This window comes from Orycteropus afer, unplaced genomic scaffold, assembly GCF_000298275.1.
Source record: "Orycteropus afer afer isolate SDZICR_OR568_19922 unplaced genomic scaffold, OryAfe1.0 scaffold00024, whole genome shotgun sequence".
NCBI classification, from domain to species: Eukaryota; Metazoa; Chordata; class Mammalia; order Tubulidentata; family Orycteropodidae; genus Orycteropus; species Orycteropus afer.
Window position 1 is genome coordinate 8839273 of NW_006921611.1, and position 13248 is coordinate 8852520.

Sequence of the window (13248 nt, forward strand, 5' to 3'; positions counted from 1 at the left end):
GAGAAAATGTCACCTGTATGACAAATCAAATTAAGTTATGATTAAATCAACAAATAGTATGAAGGTCATAAAATTATTGTGACGTTAACTATTATGTAATTTATTTTTAATAGACATTTTGAATACACAAATGCTGAAGGCTTAAACTTTCTAATAAAAAAAAAAATAGATACTGCAAGACCTTTTTAAAATTCAGCATATGGAAAATTGAAATGTTATATAGCCCCTAAGGCATTTGATTGCTAACCAGAAGGCTGGGTTCAAACCCACCAGGCACTCCTTAGTAAGAAGGTTGGGCAATCTACTTCCATAGTGATACTGCCTCAGAAACCCAACAAGGGGTCACTATGCATTGAATCCACTCCATGGCAGTGAGTTTGGGTTTTTTTTTTGGTTAATGATATACCTTACAATATTAAAATATATCCTCCAATTTATTTTTTTCTAATGACAAGTAGCTATATGACCATCATTATTATTTAAAATGTATTATTTATATTTCTCTAGTACGTTAAATTATCATTCTCTCCCTCTTTCTCTCTCTCTCTCTCTTTTTTTTCTCTCTGTCTCTCTCTTAAATCATTTGCCACTTACTTTGATATCATGGATTCTCTGTTGTCCAGATTACTCCTTGGTTTCACTTTCACTTTCAAATTGCCTACACATTTAAAAATAAAAATAATCAATTAAGATTTTATTTTCTTAGATATTGTTCTACAAACTCTATATTCTCTACGATATTGGGATCTTATTGAATCCCTACCTGAGTTCTGTGAGAAGCCACTACATGAGAATATTCTACCTATGAGACCACATCTCACCTGCTAATCAAGACTAACAATGATTCTCTTTGTATTCCCAAATATGAGAAAAAACACAGTAATGTAAATTTACCAGGAAATAAATTGAGACAATTTTCATATTCATAAAGCAAACAAAAAACAAACTCACTGCCGTCAAGTTAAATCTGACTCATAGCAACCCCTCCATGGGTTTCCAAGGCAGTATCAATACAGAAGTAGATTGCCCAACCTTTCTTCCATTCATATTCATAATATTAGTTAAATATTTATAAACATTTTTTTGTCTTGCATCTTCTCAATTTATTTCTATTAATTGTTTTAGCTACTTACCCCCCAAAAAATGTATTTTATATCAGTTTCTCCAAAATAAATTATATCCAATGTGACAATTCCTTTAACATATTTAAGTATTGACTATACTACGTTAACTATTTTATGTGCTGCATATCCTTTAAAGATTTAATGCAAACTTTTCATAGCTTCTATGAAATATATTCCCTTTTCATTGATATGCTTATTAATTTAATTAAGGATGTTAACAAAGCTCAAATAATTTTTAGTACAATGGAGGGCTCAGAATAAAAAAAAAGAGGTAGAAATTATTTTATAGTAATTCCCCTGAAGAGAAGTAAATTAATTTTAATATTTCTTTTTATTCTTGAAACAAGTTTTCAGATATTTCCAAGTTTTTAAAGAAAATTATTTGTTAAATATATTCTATAGATAAACTGTGGTTGTTAAGTTTGTGTGTCAACTTGGCTGGGCCAGGTTGAGTGTCTGAGCGGCTGAATGTAGTTATTCCCCAAGGTGAGATTGGTAATTAACTCCATGGTGGAATTTATTAGAGCAGCTGAGTAGCTGCTTTGGGTATGTGGTCTGCTTTCCGTGTATAAGAAATAGCTTTGGGAATGGTCTCCAGCTTATGGCAAGCTTGAACCCTTCATGTAGCCATGTCTTTGTTCAGCAGCCTGCCATGCTCTGCCAACCTTGGGAATTTAAATGGACTTGAATTTGGCCTGCTGTGTGGTTTGGTAATACTGGAACTGTGCCTTATTACTTGTTATCATTGGGTTTGTCAGCCTCAGCAGCCAGCAGCTGAGTGAAGAAAAGCCTCAAGCTTCAGTGGGCTGGGAACAGGGGGCAGAGCTGAAGCCCAAGGCTGAGGGGTTTTCACCCAGTCCCTAGAGCCTGACAATTTGAACTCAGATGTAAAGCCTCCAAATTTTAAGAATCAACTTCTCTTTTGTAAGGCCAGCCCATTTGTGGTATATTCCTGTCAGAGTGCTACTAGGTAAACAGAGCATAAACAAAAGCTATAACCCAGGTTTTCCAGTTTTATATGTGTTATATTTTGATTTTTCAGTATTTTCCACCTCTGAAAACTTGTATCTCAAATTATTTAGCTATAAAAAGGATTAAACTGCTCTCCTGAATTTTCCTGTGACCTTTTAATAAAATAATATGTACAAATTCTTCACAATCTATAAATATATTTAAAAGTAAAATAAAATTAATAAAACTCACTGCCGTCAAGTCAATTTCAACTCTATGGACCCCTCCTTGGGTTTCCAAAGTGGTATCTCTATGGAAATAGATTGCATAATCTTCCTTCTGAGGAGTGACTGGCAGGCTTGAACCGCCAGCCTTCTGGGTTGGCGTCAAATACCTTACACACTATGCCACAATTTATAATTAACACAACCTTAATAAAAGGTGTAATATAAACTTCAACCAAAAATAAGTTCTTAATTTTATCCCTAAGAAAGTACAAGTTGTTGTAAGATTTAAATTGTTGGTTTTAAAAAAATTCTGTTTAGTATCCATTATATTAATCAAAATGCAGTTATTACACATAATGCTTTTTAATAAGCAGTCACTACATATGTCAATAAACTGTAAAAGTAATAAATGGGAAATATAAAATTGATATATACTCATCACTTGTATAGTCCTCTGTTTTCCATTTTTTTCTTTGGATATTAACTTTCACCAGTACAGCAATCAGTATAGATAGAATAATGAAAAAGGGAATGAGCAAGAAAAATGGCCATTTTGTAGGTTTGGAACGGTAACCAATATCAATATAGACCTTACCTAGGAGAGAAAATACCAGAGATTTGAAAGCAATCACTAAGGGTGAGAGGAAAATATTTTCAACCCCCTAACAAAATGTGTTAGTGGCACCCTTTAATAAAATAAATTGTTTTTATTAAAAAAAAAAAAAAAAACTTGCCATGGAGTTGATTCTGACTCACAGTAACCCTATAGGACAGAGTAGAACTAGCATACAAGGTTTGTGAGCTGTAGATCTTTATGGAAGGAGACTGCCACATCTTTATGCCACAAAAAACAGAGATCTTTTGGTTAGAAATCCATCAATTAATGTTACCAGGGCTCTTTTTACTATAATAATATAATGTTGTTGTTATTGTTAGCTGCTGTCAAGTTGTCTCCAACTCATAGCGACCCTATGCACAGCAGAAGGAACCACCACCCAGTCCCACACAAGCCCCATGATCCCTGCTCTACTTGAGCCCATCGCTGCAGCCACTGTGTTAAACCATTTTGTGGAGGGACCTTCCCCTCTTTTGTTGACCTTCCACCTTACCAAACATGACATCCTTCTCCAGGGTATGGTCCTTTCTGACAACATGACCAAAGTAGGTTAGACATAGTCTGGTCATTCTCACTTCCAAGGGGTGTTCCAGCTGCAATTCTTCCAGGACAGATTTGTTAGTTCTTTTAGCAGACCATGGTACTTTCAGCATTCTTCGTCAGCACCACAACTCAAAAGCATCAATTCTTCTTTGGTCTTCCTTATTCATTGTCCAGCTCTCATATGCATATGAGGTGATTGAAAATACCATGGGTTGGATCAGGTGCACCTTAGTCCTCAGTGAGGTATCTTTGCTCCCCAGCACTTGAAAGAGGTCCTTTGCAGCCATTTTTTGCCCAGTACTATACATCATCTGACCTCCTGACTGCTGCTTCCATTGGCATCGATTACAGAAACAAGCAGTGTGAAGTCTTTGACAACTTCAATCTTTTCTCCATTTATCATGATGCTACTTATTGGTCCAGTTGTGAGGATTTTTATTTTCTTCATATTGAGATGTAATCCATACTTCAGGCTGTAGTCTTCAATCTTCATCAGTGAGTTCTTCAAGTCATCCTCACTTTCAGCAAGCAAAATTGTGTTGTCTGTGTATCGTAAGTTGTTAATGAGCCTTCCTCAAGTCCTAATGCCATGTTCTTCTTCATATAATACAGCTTCTTGGATTATTTGCTCAGCATACAGATTGAATAAGTATGGTGAAAGGATACAACTGTGACTCACTCCCTTCCTGATTTTAAACATGCAGTGTCCCCCTTGTTCTGCCTTAAAGGCAGCCTCCTGGTCTATGTACAGTTCCTCATGAGTACAATTAAATGTTTTGGAATTCCCATTCTTCTCAATGTTACCTATAATTTGTTATGATCCATACAATTAAATGTTTTTGCATAGTCAATAAAACACAAGTAAACGTCTTTCTGGTATTCTTTGCTTTCAGCCAAGATCCATCTAAAATCAGCAATGATATCCCTTATTCTACATCCTCTTCTGAATCCAACTTGTATTTCTGGAAGTTCTATGTCAATTCACTGTTGCAACTCTTTTTGAATTATGTTCAGTAAGATTTGACTTGTATGTGATGTTAATGATATTGTTTGATAATTTTCCCATTCTGTGGGATCACCTTTCTTTGGAATGGCTACAAATATGGATCTCTTCCAGTCAGTTAGCCAGATAGCTGTCTTCCAAATCTCCTGGCATAATCGAGTGAGTGCCTCCAGTGTGGCATCAGTTTGTTGAAACATCTTAAAAAAATAAACTATTTGTTTACTTTACTTCAAATTACAAATTGAAAAACTGAGGAAAAAGCATAATAAAAATATACAAGGGGACCTTGCCAATTGACATTTCTTGATAGCTTCCACCATTTGGCTGGTGCAACCAAGGGCACAGACTCCATTCCGCTCCAATTTCATTCAGGGTGCTCACTATGATGCATGCCTCATACATTGGCCAGAGTTGTCCTAACATAGTAAATTAATTGTGCAAGATTAAAATAGTAATTTGTTTCTTAAAAATGAGAATATTTTCTATAATGTACATAGTTTGGAAAGATCAATTTAAACTTATGTTCAATGCTTGATATTTAGTTTGTTTTGATAATAGTTTAGTCAAATTAAATTTTTAATGCATATCTAATTTGGTTCTGTTTAAGCCTAGCATTCCCCTGCAGCTGACCATATAGTCTGTTCTTTTACCCAGAGCTGCAATAACCAGGAATATAGTAAATGCCTTTCTGTATTTGAAAGAACCCTGGTGGCACAATTGGTTAAGCTCTGAGCTGCTAACTAAAAGGTCCATGGTTACCCACCCACTTGGTTCTGCACGAGGTGAGACTTGAAGATCTGCTCTTGTAGAGATTAGAGCCTAGAAAACTCCATGGGGCTGTTCTATTCTTTCATTTATGGTCACTATGAGTTGGAATTAGCTCCCCATCACACAATAAAATTAAAAAATTAAGTTATTTTATAATTTTTAATTAACATGTTTTTATATGAAGTATACCAGTTGACAGAAAAAGTACAAAGGGATTCTTAACTCTTACATAATATTCCCTGCTTTTTTATTAAGGACTTACTATTCTCAACAGTTGCTTTTTAGGACTATTTGATAATGCAGATGAGAAAAAAATTAAAGTATGATCTTATAAGATTGAAGGTTTTTCCAATATTCTATTTTCAGTAAGATATATGATACATATCATAAATATTTCATGAAATCCAAATTATCTTTTATTTTATTGCATTGGTAGGTATTTTCCTGTCTAACGTGACTTGCTTATCCCAAGATCATGAAGAAATTTCCATATTATTTCCTTCTGGAATTATATGCTTAGCTTCTACATTTAGATTTATGATCAATGTCACATTAAATATTAAGCATTTGGGATTTTCAGGTTCATTTGTTCCTACATGAATAACCAGTTGTTTGAGTATAAAGTTTTGAATTAACTTTCCTTCTAACCTTGTACTTTTTCTTTTCTTTTTTTTTTGGTGATTTGGGTGAAAGTTTACTGAGCAAATTCTTTTTCCATACATCAGTTCGTATACTTTTTGTTTCATGAAATTAACTACAATCCCCAGCTCTCTTCCCATTATCTCCCTGCAGCTACCTTTTCCCTATGTCCTTCTTTCCTATGCATTCTGGCCCTCTGAGCTACCTCCCTATGCAAATACCACCCTTCTGGTCTTCCATGCTTGACTGTTCTGAGGAGCATATCTTTCTGATGTAAATATTCATCTTATATGCCTATTTATTGTTTGGCTGGAAAGCACAGGAGTTCAATTCCGGTCCTGAAAGGTGACTAGTGGCCATAGACTCAAGGGTTTCGCCAGTCTCTATCAGACCAGTAAGCCTGGTCTTTTTTATGATTTTGAGTTTTGTTCCATATTTTTCTCCCACTCTATCCAGGATCTTCTGCACTGACCCCTTTGAGTGGTTGACAGTGGTAGTCGGGCATCATCTTCTTCTGTTCTCATGGTCATGTAGGCTGAGTTTGGCATGGTCCACTAGTCCCTTGGACTAATTGTTTCCATGCATCTTTGATTTTCTTCATTCTTCTTCGTTCCAGATGAGGAGAGACTAAGTGTTGCATCTAGATGGCTATTTGCAAGTTATTAAGACATCAGCCTCTACTTATCAATGTAGGATGTAGAACAATGTTTTTGCCTATCGTTGTGCCAATTGAGCTTAATGTCCTTTGTGACCATGGTCCTGAGCCCACAGGTCCAAAAACTGGGTGGTTGGCTGTGACTAAGAAATCATAATTTTGTTCCCTGTTAATTCTATTTATATGAACATTCTTACAGTACATACAAATACATTGTAAAAATATCATCTGCAAAACTTATATATGACCATGGGTATATTCAGTTTTGTCTAGAGATATTTGATCATTCAGCCTGTCTACCTATGTATCTACCTGTAGATTAAATTAATGTGATTAAATTAATGTTTGTTATAACTGATAATGCAGTATTGCATATGTAGAAGTGTTTATCTTTGCTCCCTGAACCTCTTGTACCTTCTGTGTCTCTTGAACCTCTCTGTGTCTTCATTTTCCTTAGTGTTACTGTGTTGGTATATTTCCTTTCCCTTCACCCAAATCAATACTTGCCTCTTACCTATCTAGCAATTTTCCCTCCCCTCCCATCCCATCTCTGGTAACCAACAAAGAAAGTTTTCTTCTGTGTATGAACATTTCCTTGACTTTTTACAATAGTGGACCAACACAACACTTGTCCTGAGATTGACGTATTTCACTCAGCATAATGTCCTTCAAGTTCATCCATGTTATGCAGTGTTTCACAGATTCTACATTAATCTTTAGGAGTTCTGGTAGCTTAGTGCCTAAGGCACTTGAATGCTAACCAGAGGCTGATGGTTCAAACCCACCACCCACTCCTCAGAAGGAAGATGGGGCAATCTACTTCCATAGTGATAACTGCCTCGGAAACCCAAGGAGGGGTCGCTATGAGTCGGGTCCGATTCAATGTCACATAACAACAACAACAACACATTAATCTTTAGTGTTTCACAGTATTCCATTGTGTGTATGTACCATAGTTTGGTTATCCACTCTTCAGTTGATGGACACCTAGGTTGTTTCCATCTTTTGGCTATTGTAAATAGTGCTTCAATGCACATGGGTGTGCATATATCTGTTCTTGTCCTGGATCTCATTTCTTTAGGATATATACCTAGTAACGCAATGGCTGGGTCAAATGGTATTTCTAATTCCACCTTTTTAAGGAATCACCATATTGTTTTCCACAGTGGTTGTATCATTCTACAGTCCCACCAGCAGAGTATGAGAGTCCCAATCTCTCCACATCCTTGTCACTATTTGTTATTTTCTGTCTTGTTCAACTTTGCTACTAGTGTTGGGGCAAGATGGTATCTCATTGTTGTTTTGATTTGAATCTCTCTACAGGCTAATGATCATAGGCATTTCTTCATATGTCCATTGGCTGCCTGAATATATTCTTTGGTGAAGTGTCCATTCATGTCTTCTGCCTATTTTTTAATTGGATTGTCTTTTTGATGTTGCGGTGTTGGAGTTTTCTATAAATTTTAGAGATAAGCGTTTATCAGATATGTCATTATGAAATATTTTTCCCATCTGTAGGTTCTCTTTTTACTCTTTTGAAAAAGTCTTTTGATGAACATAAAAATTTAACTTTTAAAAGGTACCAATTATCCAGTTTATCTTCTGCTGTTTGTACATTATGAGTTATGCTTGATAGTCTATTTATGCCATACATTAGGGTACCTAAGTTTGCCCCTAATTTTTCTTTGATGAACTTTATAGCTTTAGGTTTCACATTTAAAACTTTTATCCATATGGAGTTAGTTTTTGTGTATGGTAAGAGGTATGGATCTTGTTTCATTTTTCTGCAAATGGATATCTTTGTTTGCCAATATCATTTGTTAAAGAGACTATCTCTTCCACATTTAATGGATTTTGGCCCTTTGTCAAAGATCAGCTGACCATTGGTGGATGGATCTATTTCTGGGTCCTCAATTTTGTTCCACGGGTCTACATGTCCATCATTGTACCAGTACCAGGCTGTTTTGACTACTGTCACTGTATAGCAGATTTTGAGATCTGAAAGTGTGAGACCTCCCACTTTGTTCTTCTTCTTCAATAGTGCTTTGCCTACCCAAGGTCTCTTTCCTTTCCATTTAAAATTAGTGATTGTTTTTTCTATGTGCTTAAAGAATGTTGATAGAATGTGGATTGGGATTGCATTGAATGTATAAATTGCTTTCAGTAAAATTGACATTTTCCCAGTGTTCAATCTTCCTATCCATGAGCACGGTATGTTCTTCTATTTATGCAGATCTCTGATAGTTTTTTGAATAGTGTTTTATAGTTTTATTTGTATAGGTCTTTTACCTCTGTACATTTACTGAGAAGTCAATTAACCATATATTCTTTTCCATTCCAAACCATTGATCTATTTGTAGATCTATTTTTGTAGTGTAAAGCCTAAAATTAAGGTTCAGTATTATATGCTATCTTGAGATGTGTCAAAATCAAAAGGGCACTGGATGACTTAATTGCAAGTTCTTGCCCCCATTATGTTCCTGTGTGTGAGGTCCCCTAGCCAAATAACCAGGTGCAGTTCTTGGTTACTCCTGAGTAGTGAGTTTCAGTTCCTTGTTAGCCTACACAGTTATTCAAACAAGCCAATCACATCCTCATGCAAGAACTAAGGGGTGCCCTACCCTCTTGACACTATAAAACCTACCTCCCACAGTCCTTGTTATTCACTTTGTACCTGACTGTAACTCCATGTGGCTCTTGGCATGTGGTTTCTTCTTCCACATAGAGTTAATATATATCAATGATATACTGCTCTTCCTCTCTTTTTGCACTTCCAGGTGGCAATTATTCAGCCATCCCTATAACCCTTGGGTAAAAATATCTCCTTCACCAATGGAGTGAATAGGAAACACTTAAAAACAATTATTTACCAACACTATAACATCTTGATTAATGAAACTGTATATTAAATCTTGATGTCAAATAGAATAAGTCTCTCATTCTTTTTTTCAGAGTTGTTTTCACTATTCTAGGTACTTTTGTGTATATTTTAGGATCAAGTGATTCATTTCTTTTACAAATGCATGTTTTTATGATGTTGTTGTTGTTGTTATGTGCCATCGAGTTGGACCCGACTCATAGCGACCTCTCCTTGGGTTTCCGAGGTGGTATCACTACAGAAGTAGATTGCCCAACCTTCCTTCAGAGGAGTGGCTGGTGGGTTTGAACCACTAGCCTTCTGGTTAGCAGTCAAGTGTCTTAGGCACTATGATACCAGAACTTTTATGATGGGTAATTTTTTAATCTATAGATTTACTTTATTGAGAATTGACATCTTAACAATATTACATCTTCTGATATGATATATTTATCTATTTATTTGGATATTTAATATTATTTTGCATCTCTTAAAATTTATTCTTCATATTTTTTATTTGTATATTATTGTAAATGATATCTATTTTAAATGACTCTCTTTTGTCATTGCTATTTGTATAGCAATAGAACTGATTTTGTTTATGATGTTTCCTCTGAAGTTTTAAGAAATGCTATTTCTAGAAGTATATTTTGTAGACTTTTTATTATTATTTATAAAACTAATAATATAATCTTCACATTAAGACAGACTTATTTCATTCTTTCAAATCTTTATGTCCTTGTTTCCTGTTGTTTCCTTATTGCACTGGCTAGAACCTACTGAAAATATTGGATAGATGTGATGAGAACAGATTTTATTGTCTTGCAACTAATTTTATGGGAAAAATCATATATTTCATCATAGTATATCATATTAGCTTTATGTTATTTTTGTTTTTAATACTCTTTATCACATTGAGGAAGTCCTTTCTTAGTAGTTTGCTGTTTTTTTTTTGGTTCATAAAGGGTGCTTTATTTTGTCAAAAGATTTTTCTGAATCAAATTACACAGTAATTGTTGATTTGGTGAATTGTAATTATTGGCATTCAAATATTAAAAGTCTTACATACTGAGAATTAACCCCGATTGATCTGGTTTCTAATCCTTTTAATAACTACCTGTTGTTGTTATGTGCCATCAAGTCGGACCTGACTCATAGCGACCCCTCCTTGGGTTTCCGAGGCATTATCACTACGGAAGTAGATTTCCCCATCTTCCTTCCAAGAGTGGCTGGTGGGTTTGAAATTCCAGCCTTCTTGTTAGCAGTCAAGTGCCTTAGGCACTATGCTACCAGAGCTTCCAATGACTGCCTATCACATTTAATATATTATATGTATATATATATATACACATCAAATTATATGGTAATTATATAGTACTTTGTTTAGGATTTTTTCATTTATATTCATGAAGGATGAAGCTCTGAAATTTTCTCTTTCTTTTTTTTTTTATTAATTTTCTTGACTAGTTTTGGTATAAGGGTGTGTTATTCTCATACAATGAGTGGACAGGGGTTCTTCCACACTATTTTTTTAATGTATAATTTTTACTCACAAAAAAATGAGGGGATTCACCTGTGAAGCCATCTGGAACTGTAGTTTTTTGTTTATTTGTTTTTTGCTATTGGAGATTTATCTTAATTAAATGCACAGATCCAAGAAGTTTTGGCTTCTGGCTTCTGGCTTCTGGGTTCCACTCTTTGAGCACTGGTGGCATAGTGGGTAAGACATCTGACTGCTAACCAGAAGGTCAGTGGTTCAAACTCAGCAGCTTCTCTGCAAGCAGAGCACAAGGCAATCTACTTCCATGAAGATGTTCAGTCTTGGAAACCCAATGGTGTTGCTCTGAGTGAGAATTGACTCCATGGTAGTAAGTGGGTGGGTTTCCATCAGGTATAGCCCTTCTCAAAGCTGAATAACTTTATCAGCCTGCTTTCTGCCTGTAATTAATTATGGGTCAAAAGAGCATTATGCAGTATCTTTATCATATTCAGTCTAAATGGATATCATTTCTTTGAAAATGTACAGCTTTCTTTGGTATTAAAGTTAAAATGCACCAACCCATTAGATGAAGGTCACACCCACAAATCCCCATGGCTTTTGATAAGATCTAGAGAAGCTTTTATCTATAATGGCCCTGGTGAGGCTGCTATGGTATAGCCTATTTATAATTAATAGCATTATTGTTTGAGAGTTTTTAGGTGGCATTCTCATAAATCACTTAGAAGCCTTTTTTCTAGATGAAAGGGTTATCAAGAATTCACTTTAAGTTTTTCTGAGGTTTTAACAGAGGGATTTATAATCACATGCTTGACTATCTTTGGCATTTTCATTTGGCATTTGGCTATTTCTTAATCTAAAAACTTTTGTTGATAAAGACAATAAATGAATAAAAGTTTTATTTTCAAACAAATAACAAAAAATTACCTCTTTTATATTTGCTATATATTCTGCATGAATATTGAATTATTCCTTCATTAATTATCACTATATTATTGTATTTTACCATAGATAACTTAACCAAGTCAATTGGTACTTTCTGTATTCTACCAAGAAATCTCACCAGCCAGAACCATGGATTCTATTCTCTACATCACTACAAGCAACAGTGATGCCAAAAAATCTACCATTTCATGATAAATGTCTTTTCTCTAACTTCTAACAACATGTTTTTAACTGTTCCTAAAGATGTTATAAACAGTCCTCTCAACACAGTATTCCAGCTTCCACTTACTATCTAGCTCCCAAACTAGTGCCATTATGTAATTTAAATTCTTATAAACACCAACAACTGATTACAAATTATTTCTATAATACATTGATGTGTAAAAAACTACCCCATTGCTTGGTAACATAAAATAAGCATTTCATTATGCTCACTGTCTTCTGCATCATGGGTTTGGGAAGGCCTTAGTTGGGTGATTGAATTTTTGTGTCTCAGTGTAGTCAAATTTCATATCTACATGTTCATTTGCAACACGATGAATGTTGCAGAAATAAAGAATTACAAGAGTAAGATTATAGCAATCCCAGATTGTCACTTCTGCCACATTTTATTGGCCTATCAAATCAATAAGACCAACCTAGATTCTAGGAAAGGAGTAGATTATACTGCCCATTGGGCAATGGCATATGTGTGCATGGACAGAAACCACTAACACAGCCAGCCTGAAGACAAGGTACTGCAGGAGAACTGCTACTATTAATATGGAAACATCTTAATTATGCATTAAATCTATCATAATTTTAATACTGTAATTTATTTGTTGTTGTTGAGAATAAACACAGCAGAACATATGCCAACCAACAATTTCTACATGTACAGTTCAGTGACACTAGTTACATTCCTCTAGTTGTGCAACCAACCATTCTCATCCTCTATTTCTGACTTGTTCCTCCCCCAGTTATATAAATTCTCTGCTCCTAAGGTTCTTATTGAATCTTTTGAGTTGCTGTCATCTATTTGATATCTATATGATAGTTCTTAAAAGAGCACAATACTCCAGGCTGGCATTCTCTACTAGTTAACCCTTTTATGACCAAATTATTTTCTGCTTTGAATTTTTTGTTGATATCATGTGTTTTCAGTAATGAAAGTTATGTTGAAAACAAGGAAACCTTTTATTTTTTTTTAAAGGTAATATGGATTTTGATTCAATTATATTGAGCACCTATGTTCCAAGTGGACTCTGGTGGCAGAATTGGTGGGGAAAGACCTGTTCCTTTAGAATCACATAGCTATATAGGTCTGTGCCTAGTAGTAGGACATATTACAAGTGGGATAGCAGCTTCCCAAGAAACCTGAGTGACTGAAATTGTTGGTGGGTGATATTATGTCTCACAGGTCATGAATGGGTTAAGTTAAAC

At 35.0% G+C, this 13248-nt stretch overlaps 1 protein-coding gene across 1 annotated transcript in view; it reads right to left on the minus strand.

The window, feature by feature from the left end:
• Nucleotides 1-624: 624 nt before the first annotated feature.
• The window catches only part of LOC103192138 (disintegrin and metalloproteinase domain-containing protein 2), a 162812-nt gene continuing 150188 nt past the window's right edge, over nt 625-13248 (minus strand). Inside the window, exons 18-19 of the mRNA XM_007935065.1 lie at nt 2738-2897; nt 625-658 (exon numbers count right to left, since the gene is read on the minus strand). Coding sequence (XP_007933256.1) covers nt 625-658; nt 2738-2897 — 194 coding nt within the window. The remainder of the gene's footprint in view (nt 659-2737; nt 2898-13248) is intronic.